The 25,532-nt window shown below is 37.9% G+C and overlaps 3 protein-coding genes across 10 annotated transcripts in view; 1 reads left to right on the top strand and 2 right to left on the bottom strand.

Moving 5' to 3' along the window:
- Nucleotides 1-4,186, bottom strand: part of ps (RNA-binding protein Nova-1-like protein passilla) — a 49,590-nt gene extending 45,404 nt beyond the window's left edge. For 7 of the 8 annotated variants that reach the window (XM_074093953.1, XM_074093959.1, XM_074093955.1 and 4 more), the window contains exons 1-2: nt 3,788-4,186; nt 3,180-3,242 (exon numbers count right to left, since the gene is read on the bottom strand). In XM_074093953.1, the coding sequence (XP_073950054.1) occupies nt 3,180-3,242; nt 3,788-3,905 (181 nt within the window). In that variant the 5' untranslated portion in view covers nt 3,906-4,186. The remainder of the gene's footprint in view (nt 1-3,179; nt 3,243-3,787) is intronic. The other variant, XM_074093960.1, reaches the window with a different exon arrangement.
- Nucleotides 4,187-7,307: 3,121 nt separating this feature from the next.
- Yif1 (Yip1d-interacting factor 1) lies at nt 7,308-18,183 on the bottom strand. The gene is given in 7 exon segments (XM_074093952.1): nt 7,308-13,393; nt 13,395-13,641; nt 14,655-14,778; nt 15,580-15,747; nt 17,384-17,478; nt 17,740-17,943; nt 18,023-18,183. Coding segments are annotated over 7 exon segments (1,047 nt in total). The 5' UTR covers nt 18,048-18,183; the 3' UTR covers nt 7,308-13,209.
- A 325-nt stretch (nt 18,184-18,508) lies between these two features.
- LOC141432410 (transmembrane protein 179) lies at nt 18,509-24,098 on the top strand. The gene is made up of 6 exons (XM_074093951.1): nt 18,509-18,535; nt 18,646-18,760; nt 19,720-19,863; nt 20,107-20,268; nt 21,651-21,735; nt 23,371-24,098. Exons 2-6 carry the CDS (start codon nt 18,651-18,653, stop codon nt 23,572-23,574), a joined length of 705 nt encoding a protein of 234 aa, XP_073950052.1. The 5' UTR covers nt 18,509-18,535; nt 18,646-18,650; the 3' UTR covers nt 23,575-24,098.
- The last annotated feature ends 1,434 nt before the right edge of the window (nt 24,099-25,532 follow it).

Here is a 25,532-nt window from a genome sequence, read left to right as displayed (position 1 = left end):
TCATTCTTAGAGACAGGAGACAGGCCATTTTAAATAGCTGACATTTTGAGAAGCTAACATTATGCAAAAGACGTGTTGACATTCTTAAAAGCAGACGTTTTGCTAAAAATACATTTTCGGAAAACGGATATTTCAGGCCTAAGCTACAGAGCCATCTACAAATTACTGTGGCTACGTTAATTATAATCATATACATAGTGCGGATTATTTAGACTATTTATTCATATTATAGCGGATTTCAAAACATTCGCAATTACTTCAGTATTTTTATACGATGCTGCTATATCAATTATTTTGTAATATAATATCGTGACATGAGTGTCTCAGTATCACGTAATAATCGAAAAAATCCTTCTAGTGCAACTGTATCACCCCAGCCTATATTTATACGACCTACTGCTGGGCACAGGCCTCCTCTCAGAATGAGAGGGCTTGGGCCTTGCAACTGTATGATCCTCAAGAAATATGTAGTTAGAAATAATAGTTTTTAGCGGCGCATTTTTTGGATGGGTATTTCCGAAAACATTGGTAAGACCCAAAAGAATACGAAGACTGCGGAAAAGAACTGCTTATTTGCAAAATGAACTGGATTTTGGCGTGACCCACAAGACCCCACTGAATGAGACACGTTACATGACAGCTGTTTTGCATAATTCAATGTCAAACTGGAATATTATGTTTACCTAAATGCATGTCTAACGAAGCTGCATAAATTGATGACGGCTGATAGCTATAATTCGTTAATGTGCATAAAAATGATCACGGAACGTCGGCCTGACTCGGCGACAAACATAATCTAATGTCCAAGTGTGCCAAAAAACTAGCTAGAAACCGAATTTACTTTCCTATAATTTATGTTACGACACGGATGAGTTTCCTTGACATTTAAGACAAATCTAACGTGTTCGTGATTTATGCCGTGATCGCCCCGCGTGACGTCACCGGTAAGAGGGTGGATTCTGGCGATTTAGATAATGCCTCCAGCACCGTTACCCACGGGATCAACAAAGCCCAACGAGGGAACGCTTAAGACCGTTTAGTATAAAATATATACCTATTATCTTAGGAACATAAGATGGTTCAATAAAAAGCTGCTGCACTGCAAAGTAACGTAAGGGTGCCCCCGCCCCACATGCAGTCGCTAGTCACTCGTTTGCAGCGATAAACCTCGTCACCCCACCCCCATTTCGAAGGTGATTTTGAATTCCCGCGACTCAAAAAAGTAGCCTCAAGTCGCCGCGTCGAGCAGCACCGACAAGATGGCTTCTTGCAGGAATGATCTTGGTATTGGAAGCTGATATATTAATCTCATTTAGTAGCAGTCGTAGCAGTGGTACAAATAAAAGAAATTGGAGTGAATGAAAAAATTAATAACACTGTTTTTGCCGAAATTGAAGAGGTTTTTTTGTCAGCGATAAGTAGCTGAACATTTTCAGCATTTATTGCTAAATGTCACGTTACCAGGTTTGACGTTGGAAACGAACGAGCGTCGAGCGACTGCATACTGCATGTGGCCCCACCTTAAAAGCTTCATTTAGACTCTATCCTAGAATCGGGGGGATATCGTGCGTTTCGTTACATGGCTGAGCCGCGCACCAATCAATTTATAATTACCGATCATTGACGGCAATATTTAACTTATATAATTGCGTAATAATATGATGCGAAAAGTCTAGTGTGTATCCAAATATCCTAGACGGGTACAGTGCGTCGCTTTTTTGTCGTCACATCGATTGTGTTTCCGAACACGAGAAATGTAACAATTAAATAATATTTTTATTTAAATATTACATTGTTGAATTAACAGGATAATTATCAACGAAAACAATTTTCATAATTATCTGGTCGTGTTGCGAACTATAAATAACCATTTTTTTTTCATCAATCAATAACTATATTTACTTGCATAACAAGGGTCTAAATAGGCTAGGTATTAAGAAAGGAACCTATGTCCGGCTTCTAGGGTAAAATGTCCGGCCAAATGAAACGAGTCCGGCTTTTGTTTTTGAACTCGGCAACCCTGACCGACACTAGCGCGGTATTATTCGCACCATCTAAACGAGGCTTAAGTCCAGTCACGTAGGTAATGACACGATATGGAATGCCGCATTGCTCCGGCAGCACGGGCGCGTCTCACCGGAGTCCCACACCTAATACGTCATTACGCAATCCAAACCTCTGATACCTACACCTTGCAACAAAGCTTCCAGAAACCTTGAAGATAATGGAGCAAAAGACAAACGAAACCCAACCTTACGCTGTGAATAATAGTGTTGTTATCGGTTGACGCGTGTGCAGCAATGCACGAGAGCCGGCAATGACCTTGCCAGTCATCAGTACAGTCGGCGCGAGACCTTCACTCGCTCATTATAGCTTAGTTAGCTAGTTTTTGCTTATTTTGATTAGGTAGGTAATGTGGAACAGGTTCAATTTAAACACAATATCATTTTGAATTGATTAAATAAGTATAAAATAATGGATGTGCCAATCTATTCTTAGATGCTGTGTTTACTGACAATTTGAATGACTACACAAACTGATGTAGTTTACTTGAGCACTTACAATACTGATGTAACGTTACTGAATTTTGATGGTGATGCAAATAAATGTTAAGTTACCAATCATATGTTAGTTCAGAATATGTATGACTCTCAAATAAATAAAGCGAATTAAAAGCTTAGATGGGAAATAATAAAATTTCAAGAAGAGTAGAGCGAGTAACCAAATAATAATGGTTGAAAACTGTACACTGGGTGATCACACCGACGATGCGGCGACTAAGCCATGATGGTCTCGGTGAGCTACACGATATGGCACAACACCGAGCGAGGTGTGATGCCCTCCGCACTTCCCGCTGCCTCCGCTGCCACATTCCCAATACCTCATTAGTCCCTCCCAATAAACTACAACAGGTTGACCCAGTTGCGTAGCCCCACCTGCTTCAATTATTAAGCACTTGTTTGGGCTTGTTGACATTGTGATTGCATGTTACATGACACATTAGTCATCTATTCATAAAAGACTTTATTGATATTGGGTCCCGGGTGTGTGTTTGGCAGCAGATGGTGTGAGCTGCGGGGTGGAGCGGAGGCGAGCGGGGGGCGAGAGCGAGGGCCGCAGCATGCGCCACAACAACCACAAAGCCGATGAGGAGCGAGAGATGTAGACTGACGACTCACCAAAATGAGACGTAATATTGCCATGGCCGTTGGCCAGAGGCAAGGCCGTCACCAGGTCTTGCACTAAAAAACAACGACTCTCTTTTAACATTGCATACATTAAAAATTACTACTACAGTATCACAAGATTGCACAATACGCGGGTTAGCTCTTATCGACAAATGTCGAATTGCTTTTGATAAATTAAGTAAACCGCTTTGCGCCAGCCTTATCAACATCGGGATTAATATTTTATGTTACTACAGTGAAACTTCCACTTCCAGCACAGGCGCAGCCTCGCAACATTACCTATTCCAAGTTATATGCTATAATCCCAGAATTATCTTAGGTACAAGGTATCAACCTCGATTCTTATCAATCATAACAGTTGAAAACATTTTCAGAACTTAGTCGACACGGCATAAATTAAAAAGAGGTCGCACTGATAACAACAATTAATTCTGATAAGAATCTAGTAAGAATGGGCTGGCGCTCTATGGCCGGAGTCGGCTGAGTCAATGTTAAGCCCTAACCTAAAGAGTCAAAGAGTTTACGTAAAAATAAAACAACATACCTATGTCCTAGCAGTAGGTACGCAGGTATAGTGTGTAGAGGAAGGCGCCACTCACCGGAGCTGAAGTGCGACCTCTTGACGTCGCCATTCTCGGAGTCCCCGTCCAACGGACGCTTCCTGGAGTCCGTGATCTCCGGACTGGAGCAAGTATCCATTCCCGTATCAGCGGCCATGTTGAATTTCAGGGTAAAACTTTAAACTTCTCTAGCATAATAATTCCCATTACGTAATTGCTTAATATTGCATATACGGACGCGGCACTGCGTGTTATTGAAACATCATAAAATACACTTAACACTTAAACAACTATAAAACGGGGAAAATTGAAGTTTGAAATGATCTAGTTACTAAAATAAGAAATGAAGTGACACTAGAGTTGTTACGTCTAAACGTTGTGTGAACGTTTGTCGATACTGCCGCTGTTGTGTGGCGCTGGCTGGGCTTCTGGGCCAACCTGAAGCTAGTTACAAATGTCACAATAACGTGTTGGCGGAACTGCTTTTTGACAGCGACCAGCTGATAAGACTAGAGTTGGACTGGACACATTAAATTGAAAACATTTTATTGTAATCGGAGTCTTACAAGAAATTGAAAACGAAAACCTTTTTAAGTAATTTTATTTGTGTTCGTAAATTGGAAGTTAACGTATTTTTTGGAAAAAAAAAACGCCCTAATGAAAACCGCTGACAAAAAAACCGCCAAAAAGACAACTAAAAAGTAAAAAATAATTATGAACTACCTAGCTGTTGGCAGCGACTTCATCTGCGAAGAATTCATTTATCATTATCCCGCGGGGACTATAAAATTTGCCTAAGTTAATTTAGTATAAGTATCTAGTAATTTTTTTTTATCTAAGCGTAGTCGGTGTCGGGGACCGCTAATGTTAACAGGAAACTAAAGTACATATGTTGTATTTTTAAAGTATTATCTAACCTTAGCGGTCCCCCGACAACGACAACGCTTAGATAAAAAAAAAATACTAGGTACTTATGCTAAATTAACTCAGGCTAGTGCTCGCGGGATAGTGATAAACGAATTCTTAGCAGATGAAGTCGCTGCCAACTTTTTAATTGTCTTTTTTGGCGGCGTTTTTTTGTCAGCGGTTTTCTTTAGGGCGTTTTTTTATATATTTGCTGGCGTTTTTTGCTGGGGTTTTTTAAAATTTTAATTTAAGTGCTTTATTTCATGTCTTTTAATTTTTTATTATTGTTATATTATTTTTATAAAGTGTACTAGTGTGTTAGATATCCTGGCTGCAGCATCAGCTCATCGTGTTGCCACCAATGCATTGTGTGTAGAATCAAATACTGATCAAAAAGAATCAAACACGACATATCTGCTTTAATTTTTTTAACAGTATACTGATGTGCTGGATATCCTTGCTGCAGTATCAGCTCGTCGTGTTGCCACCATTCCATTGTATGTAGAATCAAATACCTGGAAACGGCTGAACCGATTTTGGTAAAACATGTCTAAGAACCATTGCAAGAAAACCTACTTTCAAATAAAAAAAAACGCATTCAAATCGGTCCACCCGTTTAAGAGCTACTGTGCCACAGACAGACACACAGACACACATAGCAGTCTAACTTATAACACCCCTCTTTTTGCGTCGGGGGTTAATGACAATAGACACTGTAAAATTTTAATATTTGAAATAATTAATATGTATACATAGTTTTGTAATCAAATTACTAACTAGTATTTTTTTACAGTATGTTAATATATTTACGAAGAAAAATTTAACCCTTAAGGCCCCATTTAATGGAGCAAACTACCAAAGAATCAAAGGCGGCTATCGAATACAGTACAATATGTTTTTATACAGTTAAAGAATATCTGGAATACAAATTAACTAATCAGTTGAGTACTATCATTTATGGTTATTAATGTATGGTTTTGAAATTTTGACATTGTAGCGTATATGATTTATTTTTTGTTGAGTGATTGTGATTTAACTTTATTGTATTTTTTTGACTAGCTAATGTATTTTAATTGATTATGTTTTGTTTATTGTTATTTTTAACTTCATTTAATGTATTCTATTTAATTAAATTTCATTGCTTTTTTTTTTTTTTTTTTATTGTACGCCAAGAAAATGGTAGATAAATGGTAGAATACATACCTGACAAAGGATGTTTTTAAAGCTAGTATTTTCAATAATTACAATGTTTATTGTAACTTATAACTAATACAATAAGGTTGAGTTTCCAAGTCAATGTATGTGGTCGCTAAATCGCATCTACCTTTTAAAGGGTAAGGGAAGGAAGCAAGAAGATGACCACTGAGATTAAACTCTTTCAACTAAATCATGCGGGTCAAAAGACTGGCAGAAGAAAGGAAAAAGTGGAAATTGTTCTACCAACAAGAGTAGAACTCTTAAATGTTGATAGTATTTTTACAGACTAACAGGTTTAAACGTTTTTTTACGAACCGTAGTTTGACATAATGTTGTTAGGATAATTATCATTTTACCACGAAATGCACCTAAATAATTTGAATTCCCTTAATATCTACAACACTAACAGTTTTGCAATTGCATATTATTTATGAGGTGAAAAAGAAATAATACCAAACTTTTTATTTTAATATTTTTATTCAGACATGAAGACCATTATAAACTAATATTGAAAACTTATGTTTTATACCGAACATTTGAGTTCCTAAGCGAATACTTCGCAGAAAAAGTCGCGGGCGATAGCTTGTTAGCTTCTAAATCATATCTCACCTTACCAGAGTAGAAGTATAATGCTATTTAGTATAATTTTTGTTGCTTTTTACATTTTCATAAATCGATCGACTGTGAAATTTGCTAGACTATGAATAAACATTGAATCACTTCACTATTTTGACATAATGCGCCAAGGTCGTACGACAGCCAATCACAGCTTGCGACTATCTTCATGGACATCGACGTAATATTTTTGCGCCATGTATGAAAAACAAGTATTCAATGGATAAATAATAAAAACTTTTTTCATGTTTACCAGTTATTCTGTTTACTACTCAAGACTAATAATGCAAGACTGAATTTATCGACGTGTCTTCCTCAATTTCTGACTGTAACTGTTAAATTGTTATAAAGAAACTTCAAGTAGAAATGTTGAATAAATTTTTGCGTAGGCAGCACTTATGATGGTTTTAAGTCGTGATGTTTTCTAGTATTTAAAAGCGGCGCGGTAATACAGGGAGGCGTCGATTCAAGAGCTAGAAACTAGGTCAAGGTGTAGCGTTGTTCCATCTCTCTCTCGCTACGGGGGGTTACCATTGGCTGTCCTACTCTTAGGCCGGGCCAGTTGACTGTGTTACTAGATTAGGTCATAGACGCGTGCGTCTTAACTCGATTATAGTTTTATTGTTATTTATGTAGCAGTTAGCTTTAATGTTTCTGTTTACACGCCGACGCTCCATTAATGCTCTTCTTTAACTAATACGTGAAATATCTTAATACCTTTCCAAGGCAGTCGGCGAAATATAGGGGATCCTTTGTTCTAGGAACGATCGTTACCGGCTTGTTTGGAACAATTACCACTCTGTTGGGAATTATGGGAAAGATTTAAAATAAGTTCTACGAAAACTGTAAAAAACTTACTTTTAATAAATTGCAAGGATTAGTAAAATAAGTATACACATTTATAACTTTCTTAAGAGAATTGGAACAGCCGGGCTGTTACATTTTAATAGGTGAAAAATCTAACTTAATATTTACATTGAGGGTAATAATAAGTAATAACGCTAAATTGGGCCTAATTTCTTTACAATTTATGTAACTTCTTTAAAAAAATGCCCAATTGCAGTACAAAATTCCATGCCTTTTTTTGGTGAAAATTTATATTGTATCTAAAGTTATGCAATGCTGTTTTAATTTAAGTAACAACATATTTATTTGTTGCATAACATAAGTCAACATTTCCAGTGGTCTAAGATCCGTACTTGAAAAAATCTGCACTGATAATAGAATGAAATGTATTTTATAATAAATAGTATATTAGATAATATATTAGAAATGTGTTTGCTAAAAAAATCCTAAACTGGCTATTTTAAATATATTTTTCTAAAATGATTGTTAATAAAATAAATAATTGTTGCATCATCGAGATAATAAGAAAATTTTATATTGACTTAAAGTATAAAACCTATACAATATGTAGACATTGGGTTTGATATTGTTTACTGGACTGGACGTTTACTGGGTGGCCAGGTTTATACTTTACAGTTATGTCGATGCCAGTTACTTTCACTTGATTAGATAATAGAACAAATTGTATATCAACGTTATCATGGTTATATTGTGAACACGCTGATATAGGGTTGTCTGCATTTAATTAATAATAAATAATTTAACGTTTATTTCAGGCTCTAGTCCCATACACTTCATGTTAATTAAAAAAAAAAAAAAATAGCCTGTCCAGGATTTTTTTAGCAAAACCTTTTCTAATATATTTTCTGATATACAAAATTTTTATAAAATACATTTCATTCTATTATCAGACCGGTGCAAATTTTTTCAAGTTCAGATTTTCTGCTATAGTATCAGAGTCAAAAAGTCAATCAGTAATTTTATAAGTATTTCTGGATACATGGCATAACAGAACAGAAGGGGATAGGTGACGGGAAATGAAATAATCTACAGACGCTCGCTGAATTGCTAAAATTATTATAAGTAGGTAGGTACAAAATAAATGTGCAGACAACAATTCACACAATTTATAACTTCTAACAATAGGTACATTTTTACGAGGATACAATAGATTTTTCATCACTAAAAATAGGTTTCGCTATGCAAGTTAAATTTCTTTGTTTAGTGTTTTTTTGCATTCATGCTTAGGTTAGAAAAGGAAAGTCAAAACAAGATATTATATTACCAAAACAGTCAGAATAATGGCATCTATTTATAAATGGACAATACAAATATTCATCGTTAAATTGTAATGGCGATCGCTTCTGAGAATCTAATCAAGATTATTAAACGAGGCTGCTAATTATTATTTTTTTAATTAGGGCACACTGTCACTGTGTGTTTGGTAGCACATTTTACATTAGCAATATTTTATAATTATGTATTATAAATATTATGATAGGGTAGATGACACCACTAATGAGGGTGTTCACAGAGGCGAAATATCGCTAGATGGCGCTAATATCGTGAGGTCCGTTTGACGTTTGCTCGTGATTGGTTATTTTATTTATTCCTCTTAATGGCGGCCATAAGGCTTGGGCCAATGTCAGTTAAATTAAAGATAAATATATTCTTCTTATGCATGTTGTACGGTGATTGTAGTTTTTGCAACTTGATAGCAAAATTCCAGAAACCACGCGGAGACCACTTGCGCATTAAAAAATGTCAGACACGAGAGCAATATAGAATTTTGTGATCACTGTTCACTGTTAAGGTTAATCGTCGCATAAAACACTATCAAAATTATACTTCAACTAGCCAAAGAAACAGAAATAGCAAAATTAGACATTGTCTACATCCGCCATGTTCGAATGCTACAAATCGAATCCGTTAAATAACTAAATGAGCCAATCGCAAGCAAACGTCAAACGTCAAATGGCCCTCACGATACAAACGCCATCTAGCGATACTTCGCCTCTGTGAACACCCTCATTGATTGGGGTACTTTTATGAGCTGTCAAAACATGTCTTTGACGTAACACTAAACTAGTTTGCTAATGTCGTTTGAAACTCGAAACAAAAGATCGTTTTTTTTTCTCATTTGAATTTTCTGAAATACGAAGAAAACCGACGTGCCCCAGGCAATATTAGCACTCTAGTTGTACCGTATTATTCGTTATGGATTAACTATTTAAGTACCTATTTGTTACAAAGTGATTAAAAATACAATTATGTAATTAATTAAAAATTTCACTGGTGTCCAGGGCTATAATAGTGTTTTTTATTTATTTATCATTAATGTCTCGTCTGGGATTTTTTTTATGGTATCAACTACCCTATCGTGACGCTACCGTTGGTCTGGCATTCAGCCACCGACATATCTCATAATTGTTGTTCCTTGTTTTCTTGACAACAAGAGTGAAAACGACAGTTAATGAAAGGCTGAGGCAGTCTATCTTTCATCGCAATAAGAACAAGCTTAACTAATATATTGGCATGTTAAAACCGACTTCTTGATGGTAAATTATGTTTCCGGCCTAGGACTGCCAGTTACAAGCTCTCGGCCAAGCGCCGGCATTTAATGGTACTTGCACTGTGTAAATAAGCCCTTACTGACCGGTCAATATACTAGTTAAAATGAAATTGGTAAAATTTCATTGGTAAAATTAAATCAAAAATACGTTAGCGGTTTTATCTCAATATATTTAACTGAATGAAAAGTATTAGTAGAATTCTACTATGTTTTGTTGTATTAATAAAGCCATTTTAATCAAGGAATGTTAAAAAAAAATTATATTAATAACTGTTTTCGTATTACCAATGAAATTCTTTAGCCCTTGTTTTTGGATAGTAACCACGATGAGACTAGAAATGGAATTAACAGTTAAGTTACATATACTGACATAAAAATGTGCACAAAATTACAGATCGTTCAGTCCTACTCGCATCGCGGTCTAATAATAAGTTCGATCGTTTTTAGTATCGTGACGTCCGTTTGACGTTTCAGTCAGTACAGTCAGTCAGTCAGTTAAGTAAAAAAAAATACTTCCTTAGTGGACAATTTGGCCAAAGTTTTAGTTAAGTGTATTTTGTCGATATTCGGTAAAAAAACGTAGCAAACGAAATATGAGAGGTTCGAGTAATAGTGGATGATGGATACAGTGGCCTTTTTATATTATAATATTTATATCCCATTACAATCGTGACAAAAAACGGCATTTGACTATTTATTTATTTATTTCATACATGAAAGCTTGATATGATAATATTGATAATGATAATGCATGCTATCAATCAGAAAAACCATTTTTAAGTTACCTTTTCGAATAGCAGATATAAAGGTTTGAACGTCACACGTTTGAAAGGGTCACACACAAGTAGGGTCATACTTGCTGCATAGAGAAAAGCGTTTTAGAAAGAGACAGATGTATAGATTTTTCAAAAAATCACTGTAAATCCAATTTTCAACGTTGTCTGTATGTCTATGTTTTTATAATAATTTACAGGATTTATGGCAAATTCAGGAGTTGTCAAAAACCGTAATGTCACAGTAGTCAAACGGATCTCACGACACTAGCGCGAACTAGCCTGCTAGAAAAACCCTCACTAAGAAGCTGTTTCACCACCCATTGGTTAGTGTTAACTGACGGTTAAATGTGATGCCGTCTCTATTTGTTTTGATCGAATAGACGGAGACGGCATCACATTTTACCGTCAGTTAACACAAATCAATGGATGGTGAAACAGCCCCCAAGTATCGTGCGGGAAGAGGATCGCGTAATGTAGAGTATACGCTCGTCGCCGGCGCCACTGGCACGACCGTTAAAGTTCAAATCCAGAAGCATGTCCACCGAACTAATATAAACGAGCGGAAATGTTAGCGTTTATATTTCGTGTCAGAGATGGCGCCACTTTGACCACTTTCCGTGTCATAATGTGCATCATCATGTCAGCCGAAAGACGTCCACTGCTGGACATAGGCCTCCCCAAGGCTCTCCACTCAGACCGGTCTTGTGCTTTCCGCATCCACCGCGACTCCGCGATCTTAACCAGGTCGTGGCTCCATCTTGTTGGAGGCCTACCGTCAGCTCGTCTCCCGGTCCGCGGACGCCATTCGAGAACCTTTTGACCCCATCGGCCATCAGTCCTGCGAGCAATGTGCCCCGCCCACTGCCACTTCAGTTTCGCAATTTTCGAACTATGTCGGTAACCTTAGTTCTACTGCGGATATAATGTGCATACTTTTTTGTATTTTTAGATTTAACCAAATCAAGTGTCAAGTGTATTCTATATTATTCTAGACCGGGAATCTTCGGGCTCATTTGCTGGTAGGGACAGATACATGTATGAAATATACGAATGTTTAATATGTAGTAATCTATAAATACAAGTATGTTTCGCTGCCTAGTTCTGATGTTAATTATCGCATTATATTTACTTAGAGGAATGACCGACCAAGTAAGCACTTCACCATTTTTTATGGCAGTTCCTACATCAGAAAAAAAAACAAGGCTGAATTGTCACGCCAAATTGTAAGTGGAAATAGCCTTCGCTATTTTGAGTTATACAACTGACGTTCGACCTACAGGGTGGTTAGAGATATTTAGGAAGACTTTACAATAGTTCTTTAGATCAATTAATTTCACGTGGGTTTAGTTAGATGTTCATATCTTGCATCACTTCTGCCGCTTTTATATTAGTCCTGTGGATCCGTGCAAATATCTAAATATTCGATAGCAGAGCCGACGACAGCTAGCTAGTTCCAACTAGAGATGGGCCGACACCGATCGCCGATCATTGATTTCGGCCACATTTCGGCTAAGTGCAATCGGGAACTTGAGAAATGAGAACGTTCGTTTCGATCCGCTAGTCGCGCCACTTGTTTGTGTTTTGAATAAGCCTGACAAAGTTTGCGTTTGTACCAGAGATGTGCGAATATGCGAGAAATATGTTTGTCATGAACAAATAGAAACGCCTCATTGACTAGATTGACAATTCAATGACAGTTAAAGGGTTACCAGGGTTCGATGAAATTAAATAGTGATGTAGCCTATATCGATATTCAGTGTCGATTCGACTAAATGGTTTGCTAAGTGGCTCCAACGATTAAATCTAATGTGTGGTCAGATCTAATACTAAAATTGTCAAAATAAATACAAATTTTGAATCGATTTTTGATATGATTTTTGTGAGATCGATTCAAGAGCATGATGAAACTATTACCTCGGTTAGCGCACTTGGTGACGGCAATGATATAATGGGCATATAAAATAGATAAAGCGGATCTAAGGTGAGGCCAATCAAAAAAAAAAATAAATGAAATAACTGTCTGTTGGTTCGTATTTGCACTTCTTTAAATTATATCTTACATTGCAAAGTAAATTATTAAACTAATTCGATATTGTCACCGCAAGTTACTATTAGTTATTCTGTGGTAATGGATAAATACTACTAGAAGCCAATGCCGTAATGTATTTTTAATATCGATACGGACTGTGGCAACACTTGTGCAAAATGAGTCTCACGAATTATGGTTTCAAGTATAATTCCCGCTCGGCCAAGCTGTTTCCACTAGAGATGCTATGAGCGAGGTTAGGTAATGAAGCGTTTCTACTGGTTCATGACACACATTCCTCGCAAGACATCCTCGCACATCTCTGGTGGACACGCAGGCAAACTACTACCAAGTTATCTAATTGTTGTATCAGACAAACAACTCCACTTTGTACTTTTCATTAGTATGATTCCTATTAAAGTCATAGTGCCCAATATTATCATCAGCCGATTAGTCGCCGACGCCGACTACAAACGTGGCCGAATTTCCCGACTAGCCGGTACATCCCTAGCTAGTACATGTATTATAGCGGTTGCGTGGCTACGACGGCGACGCTCGGCACGAGATGGTAGGTCAGCCACCAGGACAGCAGCGGCTGCGTGAGCGCCACGAACAGGAGGAAGTAGACGCGGCGCTTGGTGCCGCCCGGCTTGCCCCAGGGCTCCTCGTACGGACTGGGCGCCGCGTAGCCCGCAATAGCCCGCGCCAAAGTAGCCGTACGGAGTACCCAGCAGGCTAGCGTTAGCCCCCCCGAGCCGGATAGTCCCCAGCAGGCTCACGATCATGGGGATGTACTTGTAGCCCGAGAACGCCACCAGGTCCAGAGTCTTGAGGTTGGTGCTGGTGTTGGTGATGTATAAGGTAACCAGGTACAGTATCATCTCGAATATTATGTAGGCTAAAGCGCTGGAAGCTTGCATGCCGATTTGTTCGGGGGAGAAGCGGTGCTGGAGACCTGGGGAAATAAACAAATATAAATTTATCAACAAAATCGACCTTATAGAACCTCACTTTTTGTGGGGATGGTATTTTTACATTCCGGACCACTAGGTTGGATTCCCATTAAGTTGCTTCAAAAATTTTTTTTATTTAAGAGGGGACAAACAAGGGGCAGACAAGGGGGGGATGGGAGGTAATCACCGCCGTCCCTTTGAGAAACTCATAGACTCGTGTTTTAAATATCCCTAAGTTGTAGATAGCATGTACCTACCTATGTGTTGTCACTACTTTAAAAAAAACTCGTACCTCAAAATAGATAATTTTTCCGAGTGAACTTTAAGAACATTGATTCAAGGTTCAAATTTGTTGACATATTGATTTTAGATACGAGGTTTTTCAAAGTAGTGACGATGTACCTACTTAAAAAGCTTAATGGTTACTTGACCTGAAATGTTTATTTCAGAATTATATTATTATTATTATTTTTATTTAATTTATGACGGTGGAAGCATTCTACACTTCCACTGAACGTAGATATAGTTAGTGTTTACCTTTTGTAACTAAGGGACCCCCCATACATACATCCCTGTACTATTATTAATATTATTTCGTAATTTTTTATTTAATTGTATACTGTAGTTTTTAAGTATTTTATTTGTAATTATTTTATTTTGAAAAAATTACTTTCTGCCAAGTTTCTTGCGGCGCACTCTTCTTGGCAATGATGGTCTTTCCGAAAGCGCTGGTAGTTTAAAGAATGACGTGTAAAAGTGCCCATTGCGGCCTATTTACTAAATAAATGATTTGAATTTTAATTTGAATGCACAGAATAGAAAAAAACGAGAACAAATAGCATGTCAACGAGACACGCTGGCTCGGGCTGGTCATAAAGATAACTGAGCATTTACATCAATTTCCCGTTGTGGTTACTTCTGTACCTGTGTTGAATCTAAATCCTTTCACATAGAGTTCATTTCAGAATGTGATATTTGAGAGAAATGAAGTACCAACAGTGCCATCTTTACTTACCGAGCATGAATCCCGCCAGCAGCACATAGGTGACGTAGCCCATGGCTGGCAGGTACAGGTCGGGAGCGTTCAGATCGTACCGCGGCTGCACGGGCGACTCTTGGTCGTATTTGACCATCCAGTCCTGACAAATTGGATGAAATTAATACTACAAAATTAATAATAATTTATTTTCTTAAGCGGGCTTGTACAAAACATGGTTGAAGTTTTAATATTGAACACTTGGGACAGTATCTCATTGTTAATGTCAATTTCATAAAGTACAAAATTAATTGAAAGAATATCTGTCAAATGTTTAGTGGAGTACAATTTTTTCAATAAAATGGGAACTTTAATATATGTATTGAAATAATTTCCAAAATCACAAAACTGGGAACTCTTGGCTCGAACTTACGAGGTTAAAACAAAAATAATAATATCTAATTATTTATTTACTGACAATATCTTAATTTTACAAAAAATAACTAAAAGGTGAGGTTTTTATTTTAATTTATCATGGTATATTTGTTACAATTTTCATCCATAATTCTAGCCATTATCATGCATATTTCAAGCTTTTTATGTTGCATGTAATCCGGTCGCTATCCTCCTGAGACCTATACATCAAAATATGACACCGAAATTTAAAACTTAATGTCTCATAGATAAAGTTTTTTTTTTTGTAAATTTGAATGATACAGAGAACTAAATTTGAATGACACTATACATTTTTCAAAAGATATAAGTTCTATTGCTAACAATCTGTAGTAGTATTATCACTTTGAACCCCAGGAGGCTATAATATATATTTCATCCAGACAACCAGAATAACATTTTCGTTTTTTAGGAAAAAATATGGCTATTCAGTCAAGCTAATCAAACTATCTGTTAAAATTTTCCAGTTTATTTTTAAAACAGGCAGAAGATGTCAATGATGCAAACAAACCTTGTGAGTGTAGGGGAACAGTATGAGCAGCAGCTTCCGTATGACGTAGCGCGTGTCGACCGCGAAGTAGTACCGCAGACGCGCCACCGGCACGTAGCGGCCCAGCTCGCGCTGCACGGCCTCGCGCCCCGCCGACGCCAGCTGGTTGCCGTACTGGAGCGCCATGTCCTGCACACGTTGCCACGGTGACATTCAAATCAGGCGGGTGACACTACTTACCGGCCCGGATAGTAAAAATTCGTGTATACGCCCATTGAAACTCGTGTCAGTTTGACATGAGCTTGTATGGGCGTCTACACGTCAGGTCGGCAAAGCTGAATGGCCCCCCAGTCTTCAAAGTTGATGTAATTATTTATTTATTTATCTATTTAAAGGAGAACCAACAGCTTATAAAACAATATGATTATGAAAATAGTGACACATAGCCAATTACAGGATCTCACAGATAGTCTCAAAATACAAGTTTAAGCTTAACTTAAACGAGATGACGCATGCTGTATCACACCCTACTCAAAAAACATAACTCTTCAAATGACATTCTCACTCCAATGAGGGCTATCGCGTATGAATTCGCCACTAGAGGCGCTAGTGTAGCGTGAGGTCTCCGAAATGTCAAATCTCATAGTTTTTGGGTGAGCTACGCGGGTTTATTTATAATTAGAATAGATTTGTGAATATTTTGCAATATCTGAAACTAATTTTGGCAAATATGCGTTCCGGGACAATGAATGTCTGTGTTTTGGGACAGTTTTGTCTTTCGGAAACCTTTGTCCTCCCTTTTTTCCGAACAAAACGGGGACTAAACAACACTGTGGCATGCTCGTTATTTTTATGGTACGGTTTTAAGGTGTATTAAATTAGATTTTAATCTAAACTTTGTTTTCACGCCCGTAATAACAGACTTTGAAAGCCATACTTAAAAACCTCACGCAACAGTGCGCCATCTAGTGAGACAAAAAACGATAGCCCTCATTTTGGAATCAGGTAGGCATTGCACTACTTATAAAATAGAACAAAACGAAATATAAGATAAAGTGATCGAATGACATGCTCACATGCTAATCAAAACATCTCATCACTAAACTTCGCCTCAAAGATGAGACATTACAGTTAAATATATCAATGTCCATTTCTTTTATCAGGTTATTTAAACTGACACTAGCTTATCTATCTATTTAAGTATGTTTATCCATTGCCTATTACCTATAACACAAGCTTTACTTTCTTTGGGGCTAGCTAGGTTAATTGGTGTCAATTTGTTTCAAAATATTTATTTAGTTTATTATTTTGGCACAATTTCCTGTTTTATTTTGTCTCAATCAGTGCATTTATTTGAATTTTTCCTTGTTTTTTATTCTATTTCATATTGTCAACTGTTTATTTCAATAATAATTTTGAGAACCTATTATTTACCATATTTTATAGTACAGTCAAACAGATTGAATCATGAGCCAGGGTGGAACCTTTGTACTATTAATGTCATGTTAACATCTCATACTTTTGTCAAGGAAATTGTAATGAAATTGATTATTAAAACATTCCACCCTGGGTCATGACTGCATTTATTCGACTGTACCAGCACTTCATTTTTATTACAAACTAGCTGTTGCCCGCGGCTTCGCCCCCCGTTGATTTTTTCTATATTTCCTTCCATAAATTTCTCCTGACAATAACAAACACAACAAAAAAAGAATTAGCGAAATCCGTCCAGCCGTTCCCGAATTTTTCACTTAGCAACACATTTTACGATTCATTTTTATTTATAGAGAAGAAGATACCAGAAAAAAATATTTTTTCTTATTACCTGGACTATGGGCTGCTGGAGCATGGATCCCAGTTGCCCTGGGGATGCCATAGGTGGTAAGGGGGCTTGTGGATAACCAGGCATGTAACCAAAATCTGAAACATTCAACAAATTTATGTCTTTACTATATGTCTTGGCAGAGTAATTAAGTTGTCATAAAGTTCAGTCTCTTCTCCTGATCATTCTATAGCAGTTAATTTGAATGAGATTAAAAATACCATAAATGGACTGACACCCGTCATTACCTACAGTGAACATTCAAGTCCTAAAAAGTACTTATAGATTTATAAGTACTTACTAGCATTTGGCAGACTAATTTAGAACACTAGTAAACTAGTAATAGTGGAATATCTCACTTGTCTGAGGCTGTGGTGAGTTAAAGTCCTGTCCGGCGTCGAGTTGAATGCCCTCTTGTGGCGGTCCGAAGCCTGGAGCGGGGCTGTACGCGGGCGGCGGCCCGAAGCCCGGCGCGGGGCTGTAGGCCGGCGGCGGCGTCGGTGCTCCCATCGCCGCCACATCGCTCACCCGCTTCGCCTTTCGCAACCCTCCCGGCTGACCCACTGCTCAGTAAAATGTCACAAACTTTAGTCAAGCTACACTTCCCATATGATAAACAGAATTGCACAATCACACACTCACCGTTCCTGGAAGCGTTGAAATTCATTTCTAAACCAATCTATGAGCTAGCAGTAGTATAGAAACATAGTAAGTCGTTTATTAGCTAAGTTTTTTTAGTTATTTCGCTGATTGAAACACATCATCAGCGATTTGTCTTGATTTTGGTTTGACGTTTTTGTGACAGCGAGACAAGTCTGTTTCTTTTCACTGTGAAGAGTGGTGATTTATAGAGATAGTAAGAGTATAAAATTTTATGAAGGAATATTTAAATCTTGGAATAAGATTCGCTGTAGATTTTAATTTGTACCCAGTAATAAAATAACGAATTTATAAGTTTTAATTACGTTGGTAGTTTTTGTTCGTAGAAAGGAATGAAAGTTTTGTTCAAGCTGCAGTAAAAAACGACGCAATTGTTTTAACAATTTAGCGAATTAAACAGTGTACCGAAAACTTGTTTTTGTGAAAAATATGTCAAAATTTGACGTTTGAGTTTGTAACGTCACATCGGGGTTGCATATCGAATCGAAGAGATACGTATGTATCATATCAATGAACCAAATAAATTTACAAATAAATTGCGATCTTTTGTTCTTTGTGCAAGAAAAGCTTAGATTAAATAATTGTGTAATTAATCTGTGTTTTAGCCATCATGGCTTTAACTAACGTGTTGTTGGTGAGCCAAGTCGCGGGCTACTTTGTGGGACTGATATTGTCGCTTTGTATCATGGTGCCAATGTCCATGCACGTCCACGAATTCAAGTAAGTTTAAGTAGCATAAAGCCTAAGTTAATGATACAAATCACATTCTTCACAAGTGCGATAGACTTGTTGCTTTAGCTGAGGCAGCCGCTTGAATATTGTTTATTTTGGAAAAGTATTTTGCTTTGCCTGTATTTGATACAGTGTCCTGCGAAATAGGTAGTAAGTAGAAGGTACAATTTAATACTTAATTATTTTTCTGAAGATTGGTTATCCACAGCTTATCAGTATGGTGAGAAAGAACAAAATGTCAGACAGGAAAAAATAATGTAGGTAAAAAAACTACCAAGTTATCATAACTTTTAAGGGAAATTGTAAGTTTTAACATGTTTTTTCCTTACTAGTTTATTTTTAAACTAATTTTATTCCTGCAGCTGTTATAAAATGCACCAATCATACCTTGTAGAACTTTTCAACATTTATGTTATTTTTAATCAGCATCAAATAGAAAACATAGGCCATGGTGCTCTGATGATATTGTAGAACATTAATGATAGAGACATATTTATATTTATTTTCTTCATAGTTATCCTACCATCTCAGACTGCCCTTAACCTACTGCAACAAAAAAAAACAATGAACCTAGATACTTAATTTTTACAAAAAATAACTGCTACTTGGTACTTTTTGTATGTAATATAAACACAATATAGACAGTGTTATCCTTGTGAATTTACTCAGAGAACAAGAGAAAAGATCTATTTCCTGTGCAAAGAAGTTGATAGTGATATTACAATAATTTCCAAGTATCTTAACTATGTCCTTACACTTGGTAACATACATTACTGTTCCTAATGCAAGCCTTACAGCTCTGATGATGGTTAATAGAAACACTAACACAAACAAACCATCACTAATGTGGTTCTCTGTGAGGCTGACATAGCCACATTTGGTGTACTAAAGCTTTGTTTAAATATAAGACAAAAAAAAACCATCAACAACATTTTTCAATGTTCCAGTGGACACTGTCTCCTGTTCTCGGAGGGGCAGTGGCAGGAGACGGACGGCCAGCTGAGTGTCACCTGGGCATCGATGGCTTACTGCAACTATGTCATCGGGGTCGGCATACTCATGTTCGTTGTGTGCTTGGTGCAGATTTACAGGTTGGTACTGGCTTATTTGATATTAAACCCCAGATGCAAAAAGGTGTAATCAAACCAAACTGTAAAGTGGTTAAATCAAACTTAGTTTTTAAGTACTAACATTATTTTTAAGATTTATGCTGCACCTGGGGTGTTCACAGCCTCAACAAAAATAAGAAGAAAAAATTACACTCATCCAGTTGTTGCGAGCCACCGAAGATCTTGGGTCTTCCATGTATTAATTTGTTGAGTGATGTTTGCCAGACTGTCGATGCTGCTGTACCGCGAGCGCGACAGCTCGTTCCTGTCAGCGTTCGTGGAGGCGGCGGGGTGCGCGGCGCTGTGCGCGCTGGCCGTGTCCGCCGCCGCCATGGTCACGCTGGGCTTCATGACCTGGTGCCAGAACATCGTCGCGCGCTTCCCCAGGTAACACCATCATTAAACCAGCCACACATAGGGTCTGCCCACATCTATAGACGCAGGGGCATAAAACTTACTTTTCCCGTAATATAGTTTTTAACCCCTGAGACAAACAGAGGTGTTATAAGTTTGACCGCTATGTGTGTCTGTCTGTCTGTGGCACCGTAGCTCTTAAACGGGTGTACCGATTTGAATGCGGTTTTTTTTAATTTGAAATCAGGTTTTCTAGCGAGCTTAGCCGTTTTTAAGATATTGAACTTTGAAGTGACAAAGTCGGGGGTTTTCCAATTTTTTGTTGGTTAGGTTATTCAACAAGTGTACTTTCATTGAAAGATGTTTTATGTCTCAAATTGCACTTATGAAAAAAAAACTACAACTTTTTGAAATAGGCGGTATCTCAAAAAAAACACAAGTTATTAATACTATTGTGTAGCTTAAAATATTCTGCATCACATGGCGTAAATGACAGAAAAGAGTTTTTTTTTTGAGATAGCGCCTTTCGGCTTAGGAGAGCAGAATATCGTAAAACATTTTTTTTTAGTTATAATACTTACCCATGGCGGAACCACAGTATATATTATTATATAAGCTAAAGCAGTATGGAAGCTAGGCATATTTTTTGAGATAAATACCTACGCTCCTTGGAGTGTAAGGGTTCATTTTTTGTAAAATTGAAAAAAAAAATGTTTAGTTCGCGCTGTCTAAGCTTATTAGGCCTTTTATTACAAGCTTTTATTTAACTTGCAATTGTATGTATATTTGTATTATTCGGTTAATCTTGCAAGTTAAATTTGACTCAATGTATCAAAGTACCTACCTAATCATTTACAAATTTTTATTTCTATAAGTAATAGTAAATCATTTTTCAACAATCACGTTTTAAAAAAAAAAGCCCCTGAAGATCCGTGTTCAAGCAGTTATACACTCAATATTTCCTAGCATAGTTTAATTTTGTTTGTAATTGAAACAGCACGTTAGACGCCGTGTAGAGCGCGCGTCTGTGTGAGTGTGTTCGTTTCAATCGATTTGTTCGTAGCTTCCATACTGCTTTAGCATATATTTATACTGTGGCGGAACGTAGAAGGTATATGTATGTATGCGTGATTATAGGTAGTTCATTTTTTAGCATTAAAAAGAAGGTAAACGACCTTGACCTGTCTTTTTTTTATTGAAAAACAGTTTAAAAAGTAAGTCATATGTAACATTAGCAAGGAAATATGACCATTTACATTCTTTTGGTATGATAAGTAATAGTTACTGGTTTTTTTAAACGTTTTTCATTAAAAGACTCCTCAAGATTGCTTACCCTTTTTCTAATGCTAAAAAAAACGAAGTATAGGTACAGATGTTTGTAACAAATCCTAAATGTTATCGGTTTCCGTTTTCAGTTGTGACGTCGCCGCCGGCCAGGACATCGACAAGGAGGATAAAATATCAACAAACGGCTTTTACATGGAGATGGGCACTGCGCAGGTAACATTTACTTGTCTTTTCTAGGCTATGTCCCGCTGGGCAGCGCTGGTCCTGGGGTAGAGCAAGAGAAGTCGCTTTAGGCGCCAGATGGCAAGAGCCGCCATTTTTCAGTGCAAAATAAAATTCTGATGGCGCCTTTTGAGAGGCGTGGAAGCGGTGTAGATCTCGCTCTACCTTGATCAAGGGCTAGAGTTGGCACTGCTGCTGGGCGTAGGCCTTTCAAAATGAGTACACTGATGCTCGGACCCCTAGCATTTGGTACAGTCGCTATCAGACATTTCAGAGCGGCCAAGGTGATCAAAAATATCGAAAATAAGCAACCTGAGATATGTATGCATAGGAAAAAATCGTGTCTAGATTCCTGTCCAGCGGTAGTGTAGGGGTTATAGCACGCAGCACGGTTTGCTGAGGACCTGGGTTCGATTCCCAGCGCTGGTCCCTTTTTCTGGTTTTTCTGTGCATCCATGTCTCTGTTTGTATTTTCAAAAATATTGACACATGAACTTTAATACCTTAATAATAGAGTGCATGTGCCGATATGTGTTTTTCACTAACCAATCCATTGGTTGGTTAAGCGTTTCTAAACGCTTCATTTACCTCGCTTCGCTCCGCTCTCAGCTGTTTCCAGTAGAGACGTGCTGTGCGAGGCGAGGTAAATGAAGCGTTTCTATTGGTTAGTGAAAAACACATTCCTCGCAACACATTGGTGGAAATGCAGCTTAATCCTGCAGTCACTTGTTTAATTTTTCGTTTTGTTTGTTCTTTTGGAATGTGATCAGAATAAGGACACCAGAGACTGGTATTTGTATGGTATGGGCTTGTTCAATGGGGGTGTAAATGTAATTCTTAAGTCGACCACTTTCAGAAGAAGCGATGCTGATTTACAGATTCAATAGACAGGCCTTTGCATCCAGAGACATGGTTTCAGTGCAAGGGGGAGTGTTAAATCTGATGAGGCTGGCATAGTCACATTTGGTGTACTAAGGCCTCGTTAAAATATTATTAGATGAAAAAAATAGTAGATTGTACAACGAGAGCATAAAACGAGCCATTTTACCAAGACACGTCGAGGGGAAAAATAGATTTAATGCTCGAGTTTTACACTCTGCTTTTCACTTCGATGGCGAGGAAATGAAATAGCAACAGTGAAAACAATTGTTCACTCACTACGTAAATTTTATTTTTCATGCATTACTATATAATTATATTTGTTTTTAGTTTTAGTGATTTATTTTGATTGATTTTTAGTTTTATATAAATAAAAAATGTATTAAATAAATATACAAAGAAACTCAAATAACCTTGGGCGTAATGAGGGATTTCAATTGATAACGCCCAAGATGAAAATAATTTTGCTCTCGAGTGGCTCATTACACTTTCACACCAAGCATTCAGAAATGAAACTTGCTGCTTTACAATTATCAACTTAAAAGACATTTGCAATTACTTTTTTTTACTTAGAAAAGCCTTGAAAGAAAAGTTGCACTTTGCTCCTATCGTCGGGAGGAAAAGTTACTTTTCTGAAGGAGAGGTGTGAAAAAGTCATTTTATGTCGCCTATATCCAGCATAAACACCAACTTTACGAGCAGAAGTGAAAGTTTTTTTTTTAAATGAGTGCATTTAATCGTGTGCAGTTCGGCGCGTGGGGCGCGTTCGCGACGTGGGTGGGCCTGGCGGTGTTCGCGACGCTCAAGCTGTGCCGCTACCACCAGCTCGAGAACATCCGCGTGTCCATGTACCGCGAGCGGCAGCGGCTCGTGCACGAGGCGCCCGACTCCACGCCGCCGCTCGCCGCGCGCCGACACCTGACCGACGACACGGCTGACGACGAGCGCTAACACCCCATACGACTACGACCAGTGTGTGGCAAGCTGTTTGTTTTATTTGCGGTCTCTTTCACCACTCATTGATACAAATATCTCATGCCGAAGGGTCATGTCAAATTCTAGTTATTTTTTCGCATATATTAAGGCACTTGTCCCACCGCCGACGATGAGCGAGAAGCGAGTAGAGCGAGTAACTAGAAACGAGTGGGCGAGCAGCGAGAAGCGAGTGTAGTTTTGTCGCTCGGCTGCAAGCGAGTGTTCGCGTGCGACGGGCGATTACTCGCTCCACTCGACTGGCTCGTGCGGGGCGGCCGCCGAGCTGACATCGCTGAGCGAGTATCTATAGCTCAGCGAGTTTTATAGCTCTTGTCGCTGCGACAAAAGATGTAAGAGCGAGTTCTCGCCGACAGTGTGAACAGCCAGCGATCAACTATTAATATATGTGTCTCTTTTACTCACACAGGATCTTATATCTTTTGTTCGTTTCTTGAGCGAGAAAATAGTCGATAGCCAATCGTTTCCTCGCTGGCGGTGAGACAAGTTCTCTTTTGGGTGAGGCCAAACGAAAGTTATGTTTTAAATTGCGAGTCTCGTAATTATTAAAGGTATATTCATTGGCGTGCATTGGGTTGATTTCAGGGTAGGCAGTTGTTAGTTTGCTGTACAGCAGCGCGCCACCAGCACAGCATAGCACTGCCTAACGTGCTGCCTGCTGCATTTAACCTTAATTTATTCGGGAAAACAAACAGAGACAGTACCACAATCCTACTAATGTTATAAATAAGTTTGTGAGTGAGTGAGTATGTTACTCCTTCACGCTGAAACGGCTGGACGGATTTGGATGGTAGATAGCTGGACATCTGGAATAAAACATAGCCAACTTTTTATCCCAATATTCCCACGGGATAGGGATAAAATCTCGAAACAACAACCGCTGGGCTTAGAGTCATGAAATTTGACACGATTGTTTTTAATGTAACGCCAATGAAAACCACGATTTAATTTTCGGGAAATCCCACGGGAAAATTTAAAAAATCCCAAAATTTCAATTCACCGCTGGATCTAATGATTTACGTGTGCAAAGCCCCGGATAAACACTAGTATAACATAAATATTATCAACTAGCTGTTGCCCGCGACTTCGCCGCCGTCGTTTGGAAGTTATGCCCGTACATACATATCGACTATTCATTTTTATTTATATAGATGAGTGGTGAAACAAGACATTAACCTCGTAATGCCCAGCATACTCAATTTATACATACGTCAAAGCAAATGCCAACTTTGATAGACAATAAGTAATTGAAGTCCATATAAATAACTACAATTTTGTTACCTAGCTTCACTGCTACCAACCGCTCCACAGCTACGTCTGTGCGGCATATATTTTAACATGCATGAGGCCTGTGCCCTAAAGTGGGATGTATACTGATGGGTTCAAGACGATTCTGCGGCGATAGATGTGAGAACACAATGTTTTAGACTATACAGGGTGGAAAGTTGAGATGGGGAAGCAAGGGCAGCTGCTAGATCCCTTGCTGCTATGCAAAAATGCTCTTAGGAGACCTTTACTAACTTTTTGAGTGATGACAATCGACATTCACAGATTTTTGATAAAATGTACAGTCAGCGAGAAAATCAGATTCGACTTTTTTTTAATGCCAATCGGTCCCATTTCTATCAAGGATAAAACACTTTGAGACCAACTAAAGAAAACTTTTTCCATACAGTTCGTAGGGTACTAATTTGCAAAGTGAAACTTTCGCATGTTGTTTTTTTACGAATATGAATCCTTTATGCTTAAAGAAAATTAAACAGTATGTAGACAACTAAAAACTGAACATTTTAACTAAAGTTAGTGTCTTAACCCAGTATTGCTGCCCCATCTCAACTTTCCACCCTGTATAATAGCGGTCATTACTAATTTTTTGATTTAAATTCGGGTTCTGTTCCGCGTACCTTGATTTTAGA

Source organism: Choristoneura fumiferana, chromosome 11 (assembly GCF_025370935.1).
Source record: "Choristoneura fumiferana chromosome 11, NRCan_CFum_1, whole genome shotgun sequence".
NCBI lineage: Eukaryota > Metazoa > Arthropoda > Insecta > Lepidoptera > Tortricidae > Choristoneura > Choristoneura fumiferana.
Note: the sequence above shows the minus strand (reverse complement) of the source record. Positions and strands in the feature narration are given on the sequence as shown.